We start from the raw sequence: 27,087 nt of genomic DNA, 5'->3' as shown, positions 1-27,087 counted from the left end.
GTAACATGGCAGCTAGGGAGCAGATTGGCTGGTACTTTATCTCTCTCCAATACTTAGTACATCTGCCCTTATTTTTGTATTTTGTGTAGCCGCTTCTCCATTTTATGCATCTCCTTCAGGAAGATATGGTGTTCTAAGCGGAACGCGTTGTAGAGTGCTGCCTATGTAGATGTACAATCACCCCAGCGTCCCTGTAAGCAGGGATGTAAGAACCTGGTGCTGCTGGTCGAAATATTAGCACAACTCTTCTTACTATGGAGTCTATTCATGAAGCAGTGAAAAGTGTGGAGAAGTTGCCCATGGCAACCAATCAGCTGCACCGTACAACTGTATAGTATGCAAATTATAAATGTTACCTCAATGCTGATTGGTTGCCACGGGCAACTTCTCCACACTTTTCACTGCTTCATGAATAGACCCCCTATATGACCAAAAGGGACTAAAATGAGACCTGTGTCTAATATCACCCCCCAATATCACACAATAACCACCACAGACACATGAATCTGACTTCTTTTTATTTTTGTCTTGTTTTATTTTGTTCATTTTATTAATCTTCACGTAACTGGAGCGACAACACCCGCCGTGCATGTAATGTAACATTGAGGTCAGCGTTAGGACACTCCTGTTGCTCCGCAGTAGGAGGTGATATTACCGCGTCTTCTGCAGGGGTCTCAGTGAGGGGCAGGAGGCTAATGAATGGATTGTCACAGAGGAAGGGGACAAATCGGTTCTGTGTGTCAAGAGGTCGAGGTTGGACATCAAACCCTCAGAGTGAAATGGAACTATGCATTGAGGCTTTTTGTCTCCACTGGCCTACGGACCCCATTCCCGTTCTGGGGACTGTGGAATAAAACGCTTGTTACATCGGACAGAGATGACCATCTAGGGTATAGGGGACACCGCTAAATGAAGGATGAGAAACACTGCAGTTTATTGGCAGTGGCTAAAGGAACAGAAATGATTATGATCACCTTTCCATGCATATAGTACAAGGCAATCTAACACTTGTCATCGGGCTTCTTTGTCACCCATCTAACCATTACCCATAGCTCTGGGTAATAGATTTCCTTGGGTAACACTCAACCATAGGCATGCTGAACCTAATTATTTAAATAGGAATAGTCCAGAAAATAGGTCTAGAATTTCTTACAAAAACTCTCACGCAAGCTAGTCTCAATTGCAAATAAAATATACTAACAAATCCCACAACTTTCTCTCTATAGAAATATCAAGTTTCTGAGTTAGTCTGCGTCGTAGTCTGAGGTTACGTAGCTCGTAACCCTTACATTAAAAGTCACACTGTTCCTTAGGTGATGTAACACCTACTGCAAACTGCAATTCAGGTTAGGCCTCATTCAAAGTCAGGATAGATGCCCCAAGAAGAGCAGCGCGGTCTGCACATGTGGAGAGGACATATGTCACTGAATTAATGATTGAGGATGGCCAGGTAAAAGTCATGTGACTGAAATCTCCTCTATCACAATCAGAAACAATACCTGGAACCTGGAAAGCGGTTAATGTAACATCCAGGTTTTTTACGTAAAATCCAAATGAAAGACATATTGCTGGTCAAGGGATTTCTCCTTTAAGATCGGCCACAGGGCAGGTTATGACCAATGGTCTTTTGTCCACCGCATGTCTATCAGCGAGAGGATCAGGCTATTTTCTTATGGTCTTCATGACAAAACAGAGCTTAAAAACGTGCCTAACTGGGATCACTTATTACATAAATAAAGAGAACACTGGATACATGTCACACAGTGATGGCCTTTATAAGTGATGCAACACTCCACCATCTACCAGTCCTAGGAGGTGACAGTATGTGACAATTGTGTTATCCCTGAATACGGAGTAATCTTCCATTGCGCTATGGCTGCACATCCTAATTCTTCATTCTAGAGTTCTTCATTTTCCCTAGATGCTGCACATTGAGGATTTGTCTAGAAAGAGCACCAGCAAAAGGAACTAACCCTCAGATTAGAAACCAGAAAAATAAATGTGCATACGCGGCTTCAGATATTTACTACTACTAAGCAAATTATATGGTAGGGTTCTTTTTTTTGGGGGGGTGGGGGTAGGTGGGGTTAAAAAAGGTATTTCTAAGCCTTGATGTATAGAATTCATGTAGTAAACTGCAGTGATCTAGTAACAAGATCAATAATCAAAGTACATAAATGGATTATACCAGACAGGATGGGTGGGCACCCTATAGATACGCGGTGGTGGAGGTCTCTTATAGGAGAAACCCAAAGAGCTGCAATAGAATTTAGAACTTCCCAGACCAGAAAACAGTTGAAAAGAGTACCTGAAAGAGCATCTAATATGGGGAGGCGTTCCTTACTCTCTAAGCAGCTTGGGTTATTCTATTTCTGTGTGTACCTTCCCACTGTGTGAAGGTCATATATGGAAAAGGCCCAATTAGACCATTATTCCACTCAGTCGTTTTCAAAAACTTCTACAAACTTATTGTTTTAGGTGGAACGTGCCACCGTACTTACTAACTCAACACTAACCGGTTACCTCTTCAGACTCCATTTTTTGTCTTCATACCACCATTTACTATTGTCATATGTACGTGTCTGCCCAACTGGGCCTCTTGGTTAAATAATCCAGTTTATAAACGTGTACAATCTCAAAATGTCCAAGAGATCTGATGCCAGGTGGGTGGTTATAATACAGAGGTCTACTAGGCCACCCTAGCCTTCCTAGGACATTTGGGAGAAGACACGGGAGCATGTAGGATGGATGGGGAGTGGAAAAGTCATCATCTAGGGTTAGACGGATGGAGTGGTGGGTTCACAGGTATGTAGATTTCATGGTGGATATATTTATATATATATACAGCAATGGCTCGATTCTCACACCGGCGGTCAGTCCATGACAATCAGGTTGTTTTGCCCCTCCACCTTGAGTCCTGGATCTTGAGTTTGTCCACCCATGTGAACACATGTTAAAGGAAGAGCTACATGCAGCCTCCTGCCCCGCGCCCACCCCCAGCCCTTCTCCTGACTACATTAGATGCGCCTGGAGGTCTGCTTGAAGATGAAGCCTCGGTGAGCCAGGGTCTTCATGATGTTGGCGATATTCCTGCAGTCATCTGTCGGAACAAGAGAAACTGCGTTAGTTGGCATTCCTTGATTCCAAAAATATTGACATACAAACGGTTAACAGAACAATGACGCTCACATATGCAAGTCATCCTAAGAAAATAAATTTAAAAAATAGGTAGGTCGCCTCTATTTAACCGGTGTAGCCGCCTTTGCTGCATTGTTCATATATCACAAAAGAGACAACATGGACATTTTATGCCATTTCCAACTCATTTTCACTGGATGCCAACGCTACGACCAGCTTCACATGGGGGTATATTCAATTAAAGTTGGATCCACTACGACATGCATTTGTCGGAATGGATCCGACAAGGGCTATTCAATGAACGGCCAAATCCTGTTGGATTCCTGACCATCTCAATCCGACTTTAAAAAAGTCGGATTGAGATGAGGGAGCTGAGGAGGAGGAGACGGGGAGGGCCGCAGGGAGACTGGGAGAGCAACGGGGAGATGGAGGAAAGCAGCGGCTACAGCAGTGTAGCGCCGTAGCGGGAGGATATGGCACCGCCGCCAGACCTCACGGCAGCATCCACGCGGCTCCAGCAAGCGAGGGCCCGATTGGACGCTGCCGTGAGCGGCAGCGGTGCCCCATCCTCCTCCTAACGCTGCTGTAGCCGCTGCTCTTCCCCGTCTCCCGGCGGCTCTACCCGTCTCCTCCTCTCAGCTCCCTCATCTCAATTCGGAGCTGGTCAGAAAGGGGGCAAAAACATGTCGTATTTGGCCCCGTTTCCGACAGAAGCACGCGGATCGTCCGCTATATAATTTTGGGGTATATAGAATAGGTCGGAACCCCTTCCGACCTAAAAAAGTCGAAAACTGCCGTCTTTCCGACAGACGGCAGCTTTCGACTGCAATTGAATATACCCCATGGACTGCTAACACGGACCTCTATGCACACGTATTCTACAAGGACAACCTCAGCCTTGGAATAATGTAAATATTTGCTCTGATATTAGGATTAATGGCTGTTGTTAGGTTTGTATTAATGCTTGTATTATATCTGCCCTCATTATAAAGCACTGTAATCAGACTGGTGTTTAGTACCCTCTATAAACACTGACATGCTCTGTTAGCATTAGGAAAACAAATGCCTCACTAATATCTGCGCTCATTGTATGGATCTCGCGCGAGGGGGTTAAATAGGGAGGGAGGGAGCAGTTATTCACTAACAGCGGAGGGGGATCCATGCAGGACAGCAGCAGCCGCCGCCACCGCTAAAATAGAAACCGGACTTTAAATTGATTCCTGCTGTCTATATTTCATGTTGGAAATTGGCTTGTAAATCCATGTTTTGATCTATGGGGGCCGTCTCCTTAAGAAAAAGCAAAAGTAAATGTGTAATTTCTCCCTTGACAGAACACGGTAGATATGGCTATCCTTCTTCCCTCTCCCTACCGTTTTGGGACAGCTGCGTTGTGTCGGATTAACGCTTTTTCTTCCTCGCCCCCACGCCTTGATGTCTCCATTTCATTACGCCACGGCCATTTATCAAGCTGTTACCGTAAGGGTGACTTTGCCAACTTGCATGTGGCAGGCGGCGAGGCAGTGCCATAGTACAAGGAAGGGGGTGTCTGAACGGCGAAGGGGGGGCTGTGTCAGAGAGAGGATGAGATGAAATGAAAATGAATGTATAGGGAAGAACAGGCTGTATTCCTAGTGATGTGTAAATGATAAAGACGACTCGACATCCATCTCTCCCTGCAAACCTGCAGAGTGCTTTATAATCAAGCCTAGGCGATAATAATGTGGAATTAGGTCTCTCTATCAAAGGGGGAGGCCTTTTAATCACGGCTTAAAGGGTGCGAGCGCTGTTTATCATAATTGAACTGTATCCAGGCTAATTGCAGCCATATTTCACTGTCTCAGAGACACCAGTGCTGGGAGCAGGAGAGGTGGGAAAGACAGAGCATTTTGGAGCGGCTCATCTTAGCAGGATATTGGGGTACAGTTTTGCCCCAAACTCTCGCTCTCTTACCACTCTCTTCTTGGATTTTTTTTACTCTGCAACATTCCCACGTGAAAAGCACGGAGCGTTTGGCCGGAAATTAAACAGCACAACGGAATGAAGCAGTAATTAGTGCAAAAATTAATATGGTTTCTTAATTCTTTCATGTGATTATTACTCAATTAACTCTAAATTATTTCCTCCCTCTAAATAAGGAAACATTGTTCTCTGTGTAATTAAACTGGCAGTTAAACAGTACATTTAAAACCTCACGAAGGCACTGAAAGCTCCCAAACTACATAGAGATAGAATAACATCTGCACTTGGACAGTCTTCACTAATTTGCTGATGACTTTAAAATAGCAGATATTCCTGTGCAATGCGCCTTTTGCTCCATTTAGGCGTTACAAATTATTTGCTTTCCTGTATAAAATGTGCTTACGCGGTGCAGTACAGGGATGCTGGACTGATTACCAGAACCCCACAGCACTATGCAGTTTCCACCCTTTAAAGTAAATTCAATTATTTTGCCCCACAAATTAAAATCTTAATTTGAAGTTGTCCACAAGACTAGAGGGGCTATTCAGAGTTGTTAGCAAATCAAAAAAGTAAGCAATTGGGCAAAACCATGTTGCACTGCAGGTGGGGCAGATATAACATGTGCAGAGAGTTAGATTTCGGTGGGGTGTGTTGAAACTGAAATCTAAATTGCAGTTTAAATATAAAGCAGTCAGTATTTACCCTGCACAGAAACAATATAACCCACCCAAATCTAACTCTCTCTGCACATTACAGCTGCCCCACCTGCAGTGCAGCATGGATCTGCCCATTTGCTATTGTTTTTTGTTTGCTAACAACTCTGAATAACCCCCTTATTACATTATTACTACAGATACCCTGCAGTCACCAAGAACCACCCAATATACTTATTCCATTAGCAGCTGCGACCATATGGGTGCACCAGCCAAGGTGCAAATCCTTATAAATAGGCGCATAATGCCACTGAAGAAGGAATAATAAAGTTTTTCCAGTGACTCCACAATTTTCCTAATTTGTAAATGATTCACAAATATCCCCAATCGGGGGACTTCTATAACAGTAGAGGAAGCAAAAAGTGGAGCAAATTGCCTAAAAATTGTGACCTCCAAATTATAGACTGGAGCAAGAGGCTGAGGGGAGGCCCAGTGCACCAGGCCTGAGGGGAGGCCCCACGCACCAGGCTTGAGGAAGGGGGTCCTTCAGATTTTTTAATGGCTGCTAGACTGACATACAGTGCAGACCTACTCCCCTGCAATCCACACATGTCGAAGGAAAGAGTTTGGCTCGGCACAACAAACCCTCTTGCTGGAGAAGGTCCTGTGAATTGGAGTGGCGCAAACCTCCTGCACACTTCCCTAATTTAAAAAAGACAAAATTGACTAACTGCACAGACTGATAGATGTGGTTATGTCCTAGGCGGGTTTTCCTGGTCACCCGACCAATGACGGTAATAAAAAGCTGATGGAATCTCATATTGGTGGCACTGCTAGGATATCACTGCCCCTGCCTATGAATACACCAATCCACATAGTGCACATCTGCAAACCAGTCAGTATGTGTCTACTGTACTACAGAAGGACCCCACCCAAAAAAGCATGGCAGCCCGCTGTAGATGAGTGAAAGAAAGCAGAGTAGACATAATTAATTACAACAATCCATGTATTTCTTGTACATTATTCAGCTCATAATAGCCCAAGATAGTTTTTACTACCAAATAGCATCTATAGGGAATGTTTTAGTAAAACAGTCATTCCGTCTGTCGCCACCACAGCTAAATTCTGACACACTGAAATCACAGAAATAATCATTAATATTACATGAACCCAACTTATTCTCCTGCCCACTGTATTTTGTGTCTGTGGAAACACACACAAAACATCTTTAAAATGAAGTTATATCTCTATTTTTCTATGCCCCACAACCTGCTAGAAAAGTACAAGCACATTTGGTACCCCAGTACTCTTTGGATCTTGTGGGATACATTTTAGAACTTATGCTGAAACAATGCGACTAATCAGGGACAAGTGTTTTTCGTCATGAAACGCCCATAATATAAAAATAGCCCACCTGTCATACAGACTTAGAACATGGTGAAAAACACGACAAATGGTCTGATTGCAACAAGGTGAAATCCTGCCATTCACTAACCAGTGACCAGATTTGCAGACAATTCATTTTCTCTTCAGAACAGTTTCTTTTGTACAAATCTTATTCTCTAAACTTTTTCTTCTGACCTCTCTAACATGTTTCCTCATGAGTCATTATTGACGTGACACTTGAAGCTATGCCCACTTAGGGACATCAACCTACGCTCTTGTTGTTATTTTTAACAAATAAAAGTTATTTTTCAACAGAATTCATTGCTGAATTTGCTGAATGTCAAGGTAAAAGCATGGGTACTAATGTGCAATTGTGTATATAGACAGGCGGTGTGTATGTAAATCTGAGTGTGCCAGAAGGATAGAGAGGACAGTCTGCTAGAACCGTGCCGTTAAGGTCACCTACAGGAAAAAAAACTTTTAATTAAACTTAAAGCTCTCCCGGCAGCCTAGGGCCATGCATTCCAAGTCTAGTTAAATTTTCGCATATGACAAAGCCCCACAGCTCTCCGTGCAGGACGAGAAGTAATTTCAGTAATTTTTAGCTAATGGACAGGGTTATGTCCCCAATAACTTAGCAATGAATTGGACTGCACAGTGGTGGGATCATCTCTCTGGACTGACAGCACCAGGGTCCCATTACTGTACAGATAGTACACTGGCTTCAGGGCCCCGCTAAGGAGACAGAGGGTCATCGCCGACATTAACTCTTCCTAATGGACAAATCTTTATCTGCTGCACAAACGATGGAGCTGGAAAATGTGAGATCTCTGAAACAGGACATTTTATATGCAGGGTTCTTAATTTTAAGTTACTTTGGTAACAGTTACAAAAGCAACGGTTGGAGCAATGTTCAACATGATGCGACCCTGAACAGCGATGGAAAAGGTTATACCCTTGGGGGACAGCTTGGCTCAAGGGGGGGTAGCATTGCAGGGGAATGAGTTGTGGGGATGTCATGTTGGGGTGGATGTTTTGAGTTGCAGAGGAAAGGGGTTGGTGGGAGTTCTGTGTATGTTTGTGGTTGGGAGGTTTGGATAAGTAATGGACATCCATGGCACTACCATCGATGGTTTTAAGATGGTTGAAGGATCAACAGTAACCATGTCAATGTTTGCGATAGTTGAGTGCTATGTGTGCACAGACCTTGCCCATTGGACTGGTGCCAGAAATGTTTTCCCATTGATGGTGCAACATAAAGGCCGTACCACTGATGTCAAATATACATTGCATCAGCCATAGACCATCGATGCTTGCAAAACCATTGATGGTCGATGACCAACCGAGGTTGGATATGAGTAAATGGAGGTTGGTATACTGTTGGCTCTCTCTCCTTTGTCATGGTGAGGTTGTGGTGGAGGCAGGGCTGGTGCAGAGAGGTGAGAGCATCTTCCAGCGGCTGTGGAAGAACTTTGTGAACACTCTGATAGTTTGAGAAAGAGGTAAATGCTGACACTAAAGATATATTTTGTTCTTCCATTTACGGTGCAGTTCCCAATGTGTGTAAAAAATAAAAGCAGTGACCCTTAGGAGATGGCTGACCATTACTAGGCGAGCTTCACCTCCTATTCTCATCCATGGAGCAGACAGACCCTAGTATACGGAGAGATCAGTAAGAGAAGAGGCCGGTGACTAATAATTACTCAATATTTCACGTAGGTGAGTGGCAGGGATTAGCAGGGGCTGAAGGATTACAAACACTCATTCCTGCTCTCTGACCTGCACACAAAGGGGCACCGTGAACTTCCATATCATCAGACTTGAACAAGTCGATATCCGTAGAGCGGGGAGCTGCGGCAAAACTGCACACGCAGTATAGACACGTCTCCGGCTTTCATGGGATCAGGGGACAACGGCTTCTGTCTGACTTTGTGCGGATTACCTGATCTATTCATTCAGCTAATTACCTATACTCAGGAAGGGAGGGGGTCCATAGGGCCAAGCCAGATGGACAACCGGCCACCAGGTCAGAGGAAAGTTTGTTTTAAGTTATTACTTATGGAGTGACCCTGATCTATTTGCATGTGAGAGCCACAAAGGTGAATATGCCTGAAATAGATAGAAAGATGAAGGTTACATATCTTCCATCAGGACTAGGTCAGGGTGGTCTTCAGTATGCCAACTGTCGGGATCCCGGCGCACAGTATACCGGCGCCGGAATCACGACAGCAGGCATACCGACACTTATTCTCCCTCGTGGCGGTCCACGACCCCCCTGGAGGGAGAATAAAATAGCGTAGCGCGCCACCGTGCCTGCAGCGTGGCAAGCGCAGCGAGACCGCAAGGGGCTCATTTGCGCTCGCCACGCTGTCGGTATGCCGGCGGTTGGGCTCCCGGCACTGGTATGCTGGTCGCCGGGAGGACGGCCGCCGGAATACCATACTACACCCCTAGGTCATATACTACTGTCTGCACTATCGTGAATACAAGTGGTAACTCTAAGGACATCACCTTACACAGCTAAGGCTGCCGGAAAACTCCCCTGAAATCACTGAAAGTTTAGCAAATGGCTATTGGCTACGTTTGTCACTGTGCTCTGTAATTGGCGGCACTGCCTGCTATAATCCCACCTACCCCTGCTCTGTAAAATACACTAAATAGGACTCAATTCTAAACAGGCCTAGCTTCTCTTTGAATAACAGCTATCATACAGACATTAAAGGGAAAGAATATGGGTCTGGGTCTGTCTGCATTATACTCAAAATTATTATTTATTTAGTTATCACCAGTTATTTATATAGCGCACACACATTCCGCAGCGCTTTACAGAGAGAATATTTGGCCATTCACATCAGTCCCTGCCCCAGTGGAGCTTACAATCTATATTCCCTATCACACGTACATGCACACACATTCACGCTAGGGCTAATTTTGTTGGTTGCCAATTAACCTACCAGTATATTTTTGGATTGTGGGAGGAAACCCCCGCAAGCAGTGGGAGAATATACAAACTCCACACAGGGCTGTGGTTGGAATCGAACCCATGACCTCAGTGCTGTGAGGCAGTAATGCTAACCATTACTACACCGTCCGTGCTGCTCCTAATTTCTTACTGATGCCTACACCGCAGAGGGCAGGGTTTCCAGAGAAAGGACACACAGTTACTGCACGCAGGGGATATATTGTTACATTTACCACCAAAAAGGGATCATTAAAACACTAAATAAAAACTAACCATTCTTTACTCCAGGTATTGGCCATAAATGACTGTGGGGCTAATTTAGACCTGAACGCTGCTGTGCGTTTTTGCACAGCGGGCGATCAGGTCTGAACTGCGATTGCACAGTGCACCGGTGCATGCCAAAGATGCGATCGGCATCTCAGCCCAGCGATCGCCTCTGCCTAATTGACAGGCAGAGGCGGGAGGGGGCGGGCCGGCGGCGTTGGGCCGCCGTTTTGGGGGCACGTTCCGGGCATCTACAGTCAAGTCTGAATTACCCCGTGTGCATGTGGAGCAGGAGAGGATTTCTACAACCTTAGTATGCAAAACTTTCTATGCGCAGAGCAGTGCAACGCTAAGAACAGGTACTGAGATTTATATCTAACACAGAGAGCAGCCCAGTGCAACACTAGGAACAGGTACTGAGATTTATATCCAGCATACAGAGCCGCCCAGTGCAACACTAGGAACAGGTACTGAGATTTATATCCAGCATACAGAGCCGCCCAGTGCAACACTAGGAACAGGTACTGAGATTTATATCCAGCATACAGAGCCGCCCAGTGCAACACTAGGAACAGGTACTGAGATTTATATCCAGCATACAGAGCCGCCCAGTGCAACACTAGGAACAGGTACTGAGATTTATATATAACACAAAGAGCAGCCTAGTGCAACACTTGGAACAGATACTGAGATCTCTATCCAACACAGAGAGCAGCCCAGTGCAACACTTGGAACAGGTACTGAGATCTCTATCCAACACAGAGAGCAGCCCAGTGCAACACTTGGAACAGGTACTGAGATCTCTATCCAACACAGAGAGCAGCCCAGTGCAACACTAGGAATAGGTACTGAGATCTCTATCCAACACAGAGAGCAGCCCAGTGCAACACTTGGAACAAGTACTGAGATCTCTACCTAACACAGAGAGCAGCCCAGTGCAACACTTGGAACAAGTACTGAGATCTCTATCAAACACAGAGAGCAGCCCAGTGCAACATTTGGAACAAGTACTGAGATCTCTACCCAACACAGAGAGCAGCCCAGTGCAACAAACAGGTACTGAGATCTCTATCCAACACAGAGATAGTGTTCACTCTAGGAATTTTTTAGGGCAGGGTGCTGATCACGGGGAGGGCACATTTTTTAGTTAGAAGGGCAAAATTAGGTACATACTATAATGCTTGGCCCTCCCATTCCCACATGCTAAAGAATGGACAGTGCGCGCCGAAGGCGAACAGCAAAAATTTAGGGGCGTTGTTTTTCACACAGTAGTGCAGCTAATACACACTGCACCAGGTAGAACCTCCTATACACATTGCACCAGGGAGAGAGCACTGAGACACACTGCACCAAGTAGAGAGCACTGAGACACATTGCACCAGGGAGAGAGCACTGAGACACATTGCACAAGGTAGAGAGCACTGAGACACATTGCACCAGGTAGAGAGCACTGAGACACATTGCATCAGGTAGAGAGCACTGAGAAACATTGCACCAGGTAGAGAGCACCGAGAAACATTGCACCAGGTAGAGAGCACCGAGACACATTGCACCAGGTAGAGAGCACCGAGAAACATTGCACCAGGTAGAGAGCACCGAGACACATTGCACCAGGTAGAGTGCACCGAGAAACATTGCACCAGGTAGAGAGCACCGAGAAACATTGCACCAGGTAGAGAGCACTGAGACACATTGCACCAGGTAGAGAGCACTGAGACACATTGCACCAGGTAGAGAGCACTGAGAAACATTGCACCAGGTAGAGAGCACCGAGAAACATTGCACCAGGTAGAGAGCACCGAGAAACATTGCACCAGGTAGAGAGCACCGAGAAACATTGCACCAGGTAGAGAGCACTGAGAAACATTGCACCAGGTAGAGAGCACTGAGAAACATTGCACCAGGTAGAAAGCACTGGGACACATTGCACCAGGTAGAGAGCACTGAGAAACATTGCACCAGGTAGAAAGCACTGAGACACATTGCACCAGGTAGAGAGCACTGAGAAACATTGCACCAGGTAGAAAGCACTGAGACACATTGCACCAGGTAGAGAGCACTGAGACACATTGCACCAGGTAGAGAGCACTGAGACACATTGCACCAGGTAGAAAGCACTGAGACACATTGCACCAGGTAGAGAGCACTGAGGCACACTGCACCAGGTAGAGAGCACTGAGACACACTGCACCAGGTAGAGAGCACTGAGACACATTGCACCAGGTAGAGAGCACTGAGACACACTGCACCAGGTAGAGAGCACTGAGAAACATTGCACCAGGTAGAAAGCACTGAGACACATTGCACCAGGTAGAGAGCAATGAGACACATTGCACCAGGTAGAGAGCACTGAGACACATTGCACCAGGTAGAGAGCACTGAGACACATTGCACCAGGTAGAGAGCACTGAGGCACACTGCACCAGGTAGAGAGCACTGAGACACACTGCACCAGGTAGAGAGCACTGAGACACATTGCACCAGGTAGAGAGCACTGAGACACACTGCACCAGGTAGAGAGCACTGAGAAACATTGCACCAGGTAGAAAGCACTGAGACACATTGCACCAGGTAGAGAGCACTGAGGCACACTGCACCAGGTAGAGAGCACTGAGACACACTGCACCAGGTAGAGAGCACTGAGACACATTGCACCAGGTAGAGAGCACTGAGACACATTGCACCAGGTAGAGAGCACTGAGACACATTGCACCAGGTAGAGAGCACTGAGGCACACTGCACCAGGTAGAGAGCACTGAGACACACTGCACCAGGTAGAGAGCACTGAGACACATTGCACCAGGTAGAGAGCACTGAGACACACTGCACCAGGTAGAGAGCACTGAGAAACATTGCACCAGGTAGAAAGCACTGAGACACATTGCACCAGGTAGAGAGCACTGAGGCACACTGCACCAGGTAGAGAGCACTGAGACACACTGCACCAGGTAGAGAGCACTGAGACACATTGCACCAGGTAGAGAGCACTGAGACACATTGCACCAGGTAGAGAGCACTGAGACACACTGCACCAGGTAGAGAGCACTGAGACACACTGCACCAGGTAGAGAGCACCGAGACACACTGCACCAGGTAGAGAGCACTGAGACACACTGCACCAGGTAGTGAGCACTGAGACACATTGCACCAGGTAGAGCACTGAGAAACATTGCACCAGGTAGAGAGCACTGAGAAACATTGCACCAGGTAGAGAGCACTGAGACACACTGCACCAGGTAGAGAGCACCGAGACACATTACACCAGGTAGAGAGCACTGAGAAACATTGCATCAGGTAGAAAGCACTGAGACTCATTGCACCAGGTAGAGAGCACTGAGACACATTGCACCAGGTAGAGAGCACTGAGATACACTGCACCAGGTAGAGAGCACTGAGACACATTGCACCAGGTAGAGAGCACTGAGACACATTGCACCAGGTAGAGAGCACTGAGACACATTGCACCAGGTAGAAAGCACTGAGACTCATTGCACCAGGTAGAGAGCACTGAGACACATTGCACCAGGTAGAGAGCACTGAGATACACTGCACCAGGTAGAGAGCACTGAGACACATTGCACCAGGTAGAGAGCACTGAGACACATTGCACCAGGTAGAGAGCACTGAGACACATTGCACCAGGTAGAAAGCACTGAGACACATTGCACCAGGTAGAGCACTGATACACATTGCACCAGGTAGAGAGCACTGAGACACACTGCACCAGGTAGAGAGCACTGAGACACATTGCACCAGGTAGAGAGCACTGAGACACATTGCACCAGGTAGAGAGCACTGAGACACACTGCACCAGGTAGGGCACATTTTTGATCTCCGCTTTTTTTTCTGCCAATTTTACTTACTGGGGGCTGATGCTGCGGAGGTTGATCGCGCTGGTTTCCCCCTCACACACTGCGGAGCTAGTTGAAAATGGCCACCACACTGATCCATGCAGAGCTGGATTAAGGCTCTGGGAGGCCAGGAGCACTAAAGAGCAGGGGGCCCCCATGGAGTAAAATTTAAAGTTGTTATATATATATATATATATATATATATATAGAGAGAGAGAGAGAGAGAGAGAGAGAGAGAGAGACGGAAGAGATTAGGCGGCACTCACAGGACTGAATATAAAGAAATTAATATTGAGGCAACTAGTGCCTAATTATCATCAAAGTTTCAGTTTTATTTAAAAAAAAAACTTTCGTCAGGATACTATTTTTTTTTTAAATAAAACTGAAACGTTGATGATAATAAGGCACTAGTTGCCTCAATATTAATTTCTTTATATTCAGTCCTGTGAGTGCCGCCTAATCTCTTCCGTCTCTATATTCCACTTCTTCGAGTGGTAAGGAGGGCACCAAGGCGCTTACTACATCCAGGACAGAGTGCCGGCCGTTACTGATATATATATATAGTACCAGTCAAAAGCAAAAGTCTGGACACACTTTCTCATTCACTCCAGTGAGAAAGTGTGACAAAACTTGTGACTGGTACTGTATGTGTGTATATGTATATATATATGTATATATATATATATATATATATATATATATATATAGGCAAGCAGTGTAAGGCGGCACTCACGAGACTTGAGACAAGAGTAATCAGACGGACAGCGTCACCGTTTATTTATATATATATATATATATATATATATATTATAATATATACACCCTGTAGATGCAGGATACTGGAACCAGGCAGAGGCACTCAGATATTTTCAAAGTGCAGCAGGCACAGGGGGCCACACAACATGGGAGGAGGAGGGGGGGGGGGGGGGGGGTAGATGGTTCCGCACACACATAAGACAAGGGGTAGTGGGGCCACACACAGGGGGTTGGGGTAGATGGTTCTGCACACACATAAGACAAGGGGTAGTGGGGCCACACACAGGGGGTTGGGGGGGGGGGCAGGAGGGCACAAGGTGTCACACACATGGGGGAGGGCACAAACCAGGGTGAGCGGGGTAAAGTGTGCCACACACAAAGGCTGGGGGTAAATGGGGCCTCATGCAGGGGGTGGGGGGCAGGATATGGCAATGCATTAAAATACATGTACATTACTTTGTGTATATCTACTCACACTCTGGCAGCTGAGGGTCACACTCCGGTAGGTGGGTACGCTGGCCAGTGGCACTGGCTGGTGGGAGATGGGGGCTGCCCGCGGGTGTCTGGCCATGCACACAGAGGAGGGAGCGCTGGGTTTGCCTCGGCGGGAGAGGCAAACCCAGCCCTCCTGTCTCTCGCAGAGGAGGGGAGATGCGGCGGCTGACAACTAAGGACGGCTGGGACGGACGAGGCGGGAGGGACGAGGCGGGCCGCGGAGGTCTCTGTCTCTCATGCAGGGAAACAGTGTGATTAAGCACACTGCAGTAATCACACTGCAGTAATGTGTCCGGCGGCGTGGCGGGGTCCGGCGGGCAGCAAAGTGCGGGGCGGGAGGGCGCACACAAACGAGCAGGGCGGCATTCAGGTGTCTAAAAAAGGGGCAGGGCGCAGCGCCCTGTGAAAGACACCTAGAGTGAACACTACAGAGAGCAGCCCAGTGCAACACTAGGAATAGGTACTGAGATCCCTATCCAACACAGAGTGCAGCCCAGTGCAACACTTGGAACAAGTACTGAGATCTCTATCTAACACAGAGAGCAGCCCAGTGCAACACTTGGAACAAGTACTGAGATCTCTATCTAACACAGAGAGCAGCCCAGTGCAACATTTGGAACAAGTACTGAGATCTCTATCCAACACAGAGAGCAGCCCAGTGCAACACTTGGAACAGATACTGAGATCTCTATCTAACACAGAGAGCAGCCCAGTGCAACATTTGGAACAAGTACTGAGATCTCTATCCAACACAGAGAGCAGCCCAGTGCAACACTTGGAACAGATACTGAGATCTCTATCTAACACAGAGAGCAGCCCAGTGCAACATTTGGAACAAGTACTGAGATCTCTATCCAACACAGAGAGCAGCCCAGTGCAACACTTGGAACAGATACTGAGATCTCTATCTAACAAAGAGAGCAGCCCAGTGCAACACTAGGAACAGGTACTGAGATTTATATCCAGCATACAGAGCACGACATAGTCCAGCAGCATGTCCATAATTAAACGAAGACTATGTCTACACCCACGGACAGGTCTTTGAACCCGACATTATAATGATGTAGACTGGGGCACTTGGAGCTGTGCACTATGAAGCAGGTCCTGACGGACAGTAGCTGCGGATTCTTGGCTAGTGTATTACTCGCCTTTGCCAAGACGGCATCGTCTCACTCACTAAATCACTTTGCAAGACAGATTCTCATCAAGAGTAAGGTAAACACGCTTATTATAATTATCCCCGCATCAAAAAAATACAATGGAAGAACACGCTGCTAATATGCAATTACAGGTCCTCATTGATTTTACCATGTAATCCGCTGCGACTGATTTAATAACACATCACACGCTGGGCTCAGGGGATATGAGACAAAATATTTTTATAAACGAAAAAAAAAAAGAAAAATAAAAAAAAACAAAGTGACTACAGACAGATGTGTTCCGGGGGTTATTCCCGATACAGTCACACAGAAGGTGCCCCGCCACTGCTGGTATAGGAAGAGCACACTGACACCACCAGCAACCCACAGCTATTCCGCCACACTTTCAAACTATTAGGACATTTAAATTAATGAATATTAATTTACCATGTAATTGACTAACCAGAGAGTTGATGCTCATTTGGCTGCAGGAATAGGAAGACTTCTCACAAATTACACACAATAAAGAGCCCCCGTCACTAACACACAGAAGAGGGGGGGGGGGGGGGGGGGGCTGTCCTGTGGAAAGAACCCCATACTTAGTAGAATGTGGCCTGTCAGTCACTGGACATAAGTGATATTGCTTTCATGGCATATCTGCATTGTCACTATATATATATATATATATATATATATATATATATATGTATATATATATATATATATATATATATATATTGTCACATGCACTGAATGTGACTAAACCAGGCGCCTGGCAAACCTGTGGCTCTCCAGCTGTTGTGAAACTACACATCCCAGCATGCCCTGCCACAGTTTTAGCATTCCCTTGTAGCAAAACTGTGGCAGGGCATTCTGGGACTTGGAGAGCCACAGGTTGGCCAGGCCTGGACTATACAGTGGTTCAGCTCAGAGTGTCCGCCAAATGATATAATATACGGAAAACCACAATTTACTTAAACTATTTCTCTTTGCTCTGTATTTTAACATCAATTGGATTGCTAATTTTACCAAAATAAAATAAAATAAATCAGCCACAGACACCAATGAAACAGCGCCGTGTAGTGATCATAACATATATTTATAATTTATAAACTGGGGGGAGATAGAGGTGGGTTCCTATGCCTGCGACTATGTATCTGTGTACCCAGCTGCTTTCACGGACACGCCTGCAACACTCCCATAACATGCCCATTTATACATGCCATGAACTTTCCCAAAACATTTCTGATACCGAGCATCTCGATTGCAACAGCGCCATTGTGAGGCCACTCTGTGTAGTGCATTCGCCATATGTTTTTAGGGATGTTCATGCACGCGCAGTTACAAAAAAATCACTCACTTACGTGAGTATCGGCATAGCGTGCGCCGCTGAATCACATCTATTTTCTGGGTGGAAGGCGGAATGGAGTCCGTGAAGAAATTAAGGCTTTCCAAGCGTAAGGGTGAGAAGATGTTATATTCAGTATAGGAGGGGACATGACAATGCTACATTGTTAGCAATTCCAACAGACCCTACCGGTAAATTCGTCAGCCTTTAACCTGGACATATATGCTACAATCATCATCATCGCTGTATATATGAAATGTGCCATCATACAAGGCTGAGACAATGAGAACTAGTAGGACTCAGACTCTACATGGGACTGGAGCAGAAAGGTCCTCAGAGGTTGAGGTAGGACAGGCCATAGTGTAATGTGGGATGGGGAACAGATAGACTGTGATGTCCATCGTGAGGGACAGTAGAGGAGAGGCAGAGACACTGTGCCTCCCTGTATTCGGAGCTCTGAGGCCAGTTGTTTGGGTAATGAACAGGACTAATGGGGAGATGTACTAAGCAGTGATAAAAGTGGAGAAGTCAGCCAGTGGAGAAGTTGCCCATTCCAACCAGTCAGCATTGACGTAACATTTATAAGTTGCATACTATAAAGGTATACAGAGCAGCTGATTGGTTGGCATGTGCAACTTCTCCACTGGCTCACTTCACTCTTATCACTGTTTAGTACAAGTCCCCCTAAGATTTATTTGCACACAACCCTAAAGAATATATGTTCAGTGGGTGAGTGGGACATTACATGGTGCCCAATGTGTCGGATAATGATGGCACATACGGGCAATAGATCTATAGTTTTTCATGCTGCACATACCTACTCCATAATGCAATATTGATTAGACTGGATTATATCTTTGTGGCCTGAGATGAGCCAATATCAGGCAATCTGTTCTGGCAGGCCAGCTTTACCGTGATTGCAGAGGTCAGTGATACAGTAACATTACTATCACTGCCACTGTGCTGTACCGCACATCCCTATATGGAGCCTGGAATGCCCACTAATAATGATCTGCACCGTAAAAAAATATATTAATGAGAGCGGTGTGACCCATACGGACTAAAGTCCTTGAAACATTCACATTATTTTTCAGAACAGACGGCCGATAAAATAACTTGATTCATGATCGTATTTAAAATGAATTTAAAAAAGAAGGTGTGAGTCATCCTGAACTTTTGATCGCAAAATATATTTAAAACCAGCTTTGAGCTGTCATTGTCAAAGCAGGAGTCAAGTTACCGCCTAAGTGCACAATGCAATCACCGTACAAAACGTGGGTGCCGCGCTTAACGTGAAATTTTCGGGAGCGTCAACTGGAGTTTGAGTAAAAGGCTCTTTGCAGTTTTTCCTCCCTAACCCTGGGCTGACCCGTTTCATTCACAGCCCAAGTCTTAAATCAATCCTGTCTTATTATTACAATATCAATAGACAATATTCCTACAATAAATGTATTGATTTTCCACAGCAGTCTATGAAATGGGGAATGGCAGCATAAGGTGAGAGAGGGAAGGGGCCCGCCGTATCTGGCTTTGATAAATCGTTACTCTAACCATCAGTCTTAACTCACAAAAAAATAGATAACCAAAATGCTGGCAGTAGTTTATATTCATTAGGCTATTGAATATAAAGTAATATGTTTATGTAGGACATTGAGGTAATGTGATAATCCGTCCGTGTATGAGGGAGAAATCCACTTAGCAGGTCTGTCAGGCTGACAAGAAGAATGTGCACATAAAGAGAGAGATGCAGAGAGGCGGATTGACAGGGACGACGGAGGTACGGCCCAGCAACCAGGGGTAATATCTAGGGCAGAACCATGCAGCCAAATCGCACAGGCGTCTAGAATGACGAGAGGTTACATGTTATGGGATAGTTCTATTTATTGGATTTTATAAAGATGTCTCCTATTACACCTGCCCGGGATATTAGGCATCAGGCAAGATACACAGATTTATAACAAGGCCTCGGCGGAGGCGACAGCGCTGATAAGACACAGAAACCCGCAGCAGAATAAACGTATAACAAACCATAATACTCTAGCAAGTTTGAGAACAGGTTTTCTATTCTGAAAAGCTTACAATCTAACCATTTTATTAGGACACATCCACTGGAGTTACACATTTTTACGAATGGTTTCAATGAAAGTATAATGATGAAAATAAGATTTTACTTACCGATAAATCTATTTCTCGGAGTCCGTAGTGGATGCTGGGGTTCCTGAAAGGACCATGGGGAATAGCGGTTCCGCAGGAGACAGGGCACAAAAAGTAAAGCTTTTCCAGATCAGGTGGTGTGCACTGGCTCCTCCCCCTATGACCCTCCTCCAGACTCCAGTTAGGTACTGTGCCCGGACGAGCGTACACAATAAGGGAGGATTTTGAATCCCGGGTAAGACTCATACCAGCCACACCAATCACACCGTACAACTTGTGATCTAAACCCAGTTAACAGTATGATAACAGCGGAGCCTCTGAAAGATGGCTTCCTTCAACAATAACCCGAATTAGTTAACAATAACTATGTACAATTATTGCAGATAATCCGCACTTGGGATGGGCGCCCAGCATCCACTACGGACTCCGAGAAATAGATTTATCGGTAAGTAAAATCTTATTTTCTCTATCGTCCTAGTGGATGCTGGGGTTCCTGAAAGGACCATGGGGATTATACCAAAGCTCCCAAACGGGCGGGAGAGTGCGGATGACTCTGCAGCACCGAATGAGAGAACTCCAGGTCCTCCTTAGCCAGAGTATCAAATTTGTAAAATTTTACAAACGTGTTCTCCCCTGACCACGTAGCTGCTCGGCAAAGTTGTAATGCCGAGACCCCTCGGGCAGCCGCCCAAGATGAGCCCACCTTCCTTGTGGAGTGGGCCTTTACAGATTTAGGCTGTGGCAGGCCTGCCACAGAATGTGCAAGTTGGATTGTGCTACAGATCCAACGAGCAATCGTCTGCTTAGACGCAGGAGCACCCATCTTGTTGGGTGCATACAATATAAACAACGAGTCAGATTTTCTGACTCCAGCTGTCCTTGCAATATATATTTTTAATGCTCTGACAACGTCCAGTAACTTGGAGTCCTCCAAGTCACTTGTAGCCGCAGGCACTACAATAGGCTGGTTCAGATGAAATGCTGACACCACCTTAGGGAGAAAATGCGGACGAGTCCGCAGTTCTGCCCTGTCCGAATGGAAAATCAGATATGGGCTTTTGTAAGATAAAGCTGCCAGTTCTGACACTCTCCTGGCCGAAGCCAGGGCTAGAAGCATGGTCACTTTCCATGTGAGATATTTCAAATCCACCTTCTTTAGTGGTTCAAACCAATGAGATTTTAGAAAGTCCAAAACCACATTGAGATCCCACGGTGCCACTGGAGGCACCACAGGAGGCTGTATATGTAGCACTCCCTTAACAAAGGTCTGGACTTCAGGGACTGAAGCCAATTCTTTTTGAAAGAAAATCGACAGGGCCGAAATTTGAACCTTAATAGATCCCAATTTGAGACCCATAGACAATCCTGATTGCAGGAAATGTAGGAATCGACCCAGTTGAAATTCCTCCGTCGGAGCACTCCGATCTTCGCACCACGCAACATATTTTCGCCAAATTCGGTGATAATGTTGTACGGTTACTTCCTTCCTTGCTTTAATCAAAGTAGGAATGACTTCTTCCGGCATGCCTTTTTCCTTTAGGATCCGGCGTTCAACCGCCATGCCGTCAAACGCAGCCGCGGTAAGTCTTGAAACAGACAGGGACCCTGCTGAAGCAAGTCCCTCCTTAGAGGTAGAGGCCACGGATCTTCCGTGATCATCTCTTGAAGTTCCGGGTACCAAGTCCTTCTTGGCCAATCCGGAACCACTAGTATCGTCCTTACGCCTCTTTGCCGTATAATTCTCAATACTTTTGGTATGAGAGGCAGAGGAGGAAACACATACACCGACTGGTACACCCAAGGCGTTACCAGCGCGTCCACAGCTATTGCCTGCGGATCTCTTGACCTGGCGCAATACCTGTCCAGTTTTTTGTTGAGGCGAGACGCCATCATGTCCACCATTGGTCTTTCCCAACGGGTTACCAGCAAGTGGAAGACTTCTGGATGAAGTCCCCACTCTCCCGGGTGAAGATCGTGTCTGCTGAGGAAGTCTGCTTCCCAGTTGTCCACTCCCGGGATGAACACTGCTGACAGTGCTATCACATGATTCTCTGCCCAGCGAAGAATCCTTGCAGCTTCTGCCATTGCACTCCTGCTTCTTGTGCCGCCCTGTCTGTTCACATGGGCGACTGCCGTGATGTTGTCCGACTGGATCAACACCGGTTTTCCCTGAAGCAGAGGTTCTGCCTGGCTTAGAGCATTGTATATTGCTCTTAGTTCCAGAATGTTTATGTGAAGAGACGTTTCCAGGCTCGTCCATACTCCCTGGAAGTTTCTTCCTTGTGTGACTGCTCCCCAGCCTCTCAGGCTGGCGTCCGTGGTCACCAGGATCCAATCCTGTATGCCGAATCTGCGGCCCTCCAATAGATGAGCACTCTGCAACCACCACAGAAGAGACACCCTTGTCCTTGGAGACAGGGTTATCCGCAGGTGCATCTGAAGATGCGACCCTGACCATTTGTCCAACAGATCCCTTTGGAAAATTCTTGCGTGGAATCTGCCGAATGGAATTGCTTCGTAAGAAGCCACCATTTTTCCCAGGACTCTTGTGCATTGATGTACAGACACCTTTCCTGGTTTTAGGAGGTTCCTGACAAGCTCGGATAACTCCTTGGCTTTTTCCTCCGGGAGAAAAACCTTTTTCTGAACCGTGTCCAGAATCATCCCTAGGAACAGCAGACGAGTTGTCGGCATTAACTGGGATTTTGGAATATTCAGAATCCACCCGTGCTGTTTTAGCACTTCTTGCGACAGTGCTAATCCCATCTCTAGCTGTTCTCTGGACCTTGCCCTTATTAGGAGATCGTCCAAGTATGGGATAATTAATATGCCTTTTCTTCGAAGAAGAATCATCATCTCGGCCATTACCTTTGTAAAGACCCGAGGTGCCGTGGACAATCCGAACGGCAGCGTCTGAAACTGATAGTGACAGTTTTGTACAACGAACCTGAGGTACCCCTGGTGTGAGGGGTAAATTGGAACGTGGAGATACGCATCCTTGATGTCCAAGGATACCATAAAGTCCCCCTCTTCCAGGTTCGCTATCACTGCTCTGAGTGACTCCATCTTGAACTTGAACTTCTTTATGTACAGGTTCAAGGACTTCAGATTTAGAATAGGCCTTACCGAGCCATCCGGCTTCGGTACCACAAAAAGAGTGGAATAATACCCCTTCCCTTGTTGTAGAAGAGGTACCTTGACTATCACCTGCTGAGAGTACAGCTTGTGAATGGCTTCCAAAACCGTCTCCCTTTCGGAGGGGGACGTTGGTAAAGCAGACTTCAGGAAACGGCGAGGTGGATCTGTCTCTAATTCCAACCTGTACCCCTGAGATATTATCTGCAGGATCCAGGGATCTACCTGCGAGTGAGCCCACTGCGCGCTGTAATTTTTGAGACGACCACCCACCGTCCCCGAGTCCGCTTGAGAAGCCCCAGCGTCATGCTGAGGCTTTTGTAGAAGCCGGGGAAGGCTTCTGTTCCTGGGAAGGAGCTGCCTGTTGCTGTCTCTTCCCTCGACCTCTGCCTCGTGGCAGATATGAATAGCCCTTTGCTCTCTTATTTTTAAAGGAACGAAAGGGCTGCGGTTGAAAAGTCGGTGCCTTTTTCTGTTGGGGAGTGACTTGAGGTAGAAAGGTGGATTTCCCGGCTGTAGCCGTGGCCACCAAATCTGATAGACCGACTCCAAATAACTCCTCCCCTTTATACGGCAAAACTTCCATATGTCGTTTTGAATCCGCATCGCCTGTCCACTGTCGCGTCCATAAAGCTCTTCTGGCCGAAATGGACATAGCACTTACCCGTGATGCCAGTGTGCAGATATCCCTCTGTGCATCACGCATATAAAGAAATGCATCCTTTATTTGTTCTAACGACAGTAAAATATTGTCCCTGTCCAGGGTATCAATATTTTCAATCAGGGACTCTGACCAAACTACCCCAGCACTGCACATCCAGGCAGTCGCTATAGCTGGTCGTAGTATAACACCTGCATGTGTGTATATACTTTTTTGGATATTTTCCATCCTCCTATCTGATGGATCTTTAAGTGCGGCCGTCTCAGGAGAGGGTAACGCCACTTGTTTAGATAAGCGTGTTAGCGCCTTGTCCACCCTAGGAGGTGTTTCCCAGCGCTCCCTAACCTCTGGCGGGAAAGGGTATAATGCCAATAATTTCTTTGAAATTATCAGCTTTTTATCAGGGGCAACCCACGCTTCATTGCACACGTCATTTAATTCTTCTGATTCAGGAAAAACTATAGGTAGTTTTTTCACACCCCACATAATACCCTGTTTAGTGGTACCTGTAGTATCAGCTAAATGTAACGCCTCCTTCATTGCCAAAATCATATAACGTGTGGCCCTACTGGAAAATACGGTTGATTCGTCACCGTCACCACTGGAGTCAGTGCCTGTGTCTGGGTCTGTGTCGACCGACTGAGGCAAAGGGCGTTTCACAGCCCCTGACGGTGTTTGAGTCGCCTGGACAGGCACTAATTGATTGTCCGGCCGTCTCATGTCGTCAAACGACTGCTTTAGCGTGTTGACACTATCCCGTAGTTCCATAAATAAAGGCATCCATTCTGGTGTCGACTCCCTAGGGGGTGACATCCTCATATTTGGCAATTGCTCCGCCTCCACACCAATATCGTCCTCATACATGTCGACACACACGTACCGACACACAGCAGACACACAGGGAATGCTCCTAACGAAGACAGGACCCACTAGCCCTTTGGGGAGACAGAGGGAGAGTTTGCCAGCACACACCAAAAGCGCTATATATAACAGGGATAGCCTTATAATAAGTGCTCCCTTATAGCTGCTTTATATATATCAAAATATCGCCATAAATTTGCCCCCCCTCTCTGTTTTACCCTGTTTCTGTAGTGCAGTGCAGGGGAGAGACCTGGGAGCCGTCCTGACCAGCGGAGCTGTGAGAGGAAATGGCGCCGTGTGCTGAGGAGATAGGCCCCGCCCCTTTTCCGGCGGGCTCGTCTCCCGCTATTTAGTGAATCCAGGCAGGGGTTAAATATCTCCATATAGCCTCTGGGGGCTATATGTGAGGTATTTTTAGCCTTTATATAGGTTACATTTGCCTCCCAGGGCGCCCCCCCCCAGCGCCCTGCACCCTCAGTGACTGCGTGTGAAGTGTGCTGAGAGGAAAATGGCGCACAGCTGCAGTGCTGTGCGCTACCTTTAGAAGACTGCAGGAGTCTTCAGCCGCCGATTCTGGACCTCTTCTGACTTCAGCATCTGCAAGGGGGCCGGCGGCGCGGCTCCGGTGACCATCCAGGCTGTACCTGTGATCGTCCCTCTGGAGCTGATGTCCAGTAGCCAAGAAGCCAATCCATCCTGCACGCAGGTGAGTTCACTTCTTCTCCCCTCAGTCCCTCGTTGCAGTGATCCTGTTGCCAGCAGGACTCACTGTAAAATAAAAAACCTAAGCTAAACTTTTTCTAAGCAGCTCTTTAGGAGAGCCACCTAGATTGCACCCTTCTCGGCCGGGCACAAAAATCTAACTGGAGTCTGGAGGAGGGTCATAGGGGGAGGAGCCAGTGCACACCACCTGATCTGGAAAAGCTTTACTTTTTGTGCCCTGTCTCCTGCGGAGCCGCTATTCCCCATGGTCCTTTCAGGAACCCCAGCATCCACTAGGACGATAGAGAAACCTATTATTATTATTACCAGTTACTTATATAGCGCACACATATTCTGCAGCGCTGTACAGAGAATATTTGCCCATTCACATCAGTCCCTGCCCGAGTGGAGCTTACAATCTATATTCTCTATCACATATACACACACACAAACCCAAATTGCAGGTGTGTTAGTTACATACTACGTTATGCGTTTCACATATAGAGGGGGATTTAATCCAGCACGATGTTCGGCTTCATACATCACACAATGTTACGGGAGCCAAGTATCGCTATTTTTTTTTGTGTGCAGCTTTAAATAGTGGGAGGGTAATCGAATGATGTCACTGGCCCCCAAGTGTCTTGGCCCGATCATTCTGCAAGGTACATTACAGCCAGAACTGAATAAGAGACTTAGGGGTACATTTACTAAGCAGTGATAAGAATGGAGAAGTGAGCCAGTGGAGAAATTTCCCCACGAACCAATCAGCAGCTCTGTATCATTTTATAGTATGCAAATTATAGATGTTACTTCAGTGCTGATTGGTTGCCATGGGCAACTTCTCCACTGGCTCACTTCTCTGCTCTTATCACTGCTTAGTAAATGTACCCCTTAGGGGTCTATTTACTAAGCCTTGGATGGAGATAAAGTACCAGCCAATTAGCTTCAAACTGTCATTTTTCAAACCCAGCCTGTGACATGGCAGCTAGGAGCCGATTGGCTGGTACTTTATCTCCAGCGACTTTATCTCCATCCAAGGATTAGTAAATAGACCACCCCTTAGGGGGAGATGTACTAAGCAGTGATAAAAGTGGAGAAGTGAGCCAGTGGAGAAGTTGCCCATGGCAACCAATCGGCACTGACGTAACATTTATAATTTGCATACTATAAAAGTATACAGAGCAGCTGATTGGTTGCCATGGGCAACTTCTCCACTTTTATCACTGCTTAGTACATGTCCCCCTTATACCCCTTTCACATCGCACAAATAACCCGGTACCGACACGGCATATTGCCGTGTCGAACCGGGTCAGTGTGCGATGTGAAAGCACACTGGGCGATTTAGCGGGTCGCCTGACCCGGTAAATCAACCCGGTAAAAAAGAAGGGTTTTACCCGGGTTGATTACCGGGTCAGGTGCGGTGTGAATGGGAGCCGTGTCGATGCGACACGGTTCCCATTCACAAGATAGGGAGAGGCGGCGCTGGAGATGAGCTCATCTCCCGACGCCGCCTCCACCCCCGCCCCTGCTGCGGCCTCCGTTGTCATGGCAACCGACCCGGTATATTGCCGGGTCGGGAAGCCTGCAACGGAGCGCAAATGCCGGATCCCACCCGGTAAGTAC

General features: G+C 46.7%; 1 protein-coding gene across 3 annotated transcripts in view; it reads right to left on the bottom strand.

Moving 5' to 3' along the window:
• Positions 1–501: 501 nt before the first annotated feature.
• Positions 502–27,087, bottom strand: part of ERI3 (ERI1 exoribonuclease family member 3) — a 475,972-nt gene continuing 449,386 nt past the window's right edge. For all 3 annotated transcript variants that reach the window (XM_063939468.1, XM_063939466.1, XM_063939467.1), the window contains exon 8: positions 502–3,100. In XM_063939468.1, the coding sequence (XP_063795538.1) occupies positions 3,018–3,100 (83 nt within the window). In that variant the 3' untranslated portion in view covers positions 502–3,017. The remainder of the gene's footprint in view (positions 3,101–27,087) is intronic.

Source organism: Pseudophryne corroboree, chromosome 9 (assembly GCF_028390025.1).
Source record: "Pseudophryne corroboree isolate aPseCor3 chromosome 9, aPseCor3.hap2, whole genome shotgun sequence".
NCBI classification, from domain to species: domain Eukaryota; kingdom Metazoa; phylum Chordata; class Amphibia; order Anura; family Myobatrachidae; genus Pseudophryne; species Pseudophryne corroboree.
The sequence above is the reverse complement of the archived record's forward strand: the minus strand, read 5'-3'. Positions and strand labels throughout refer to the sequence as shown.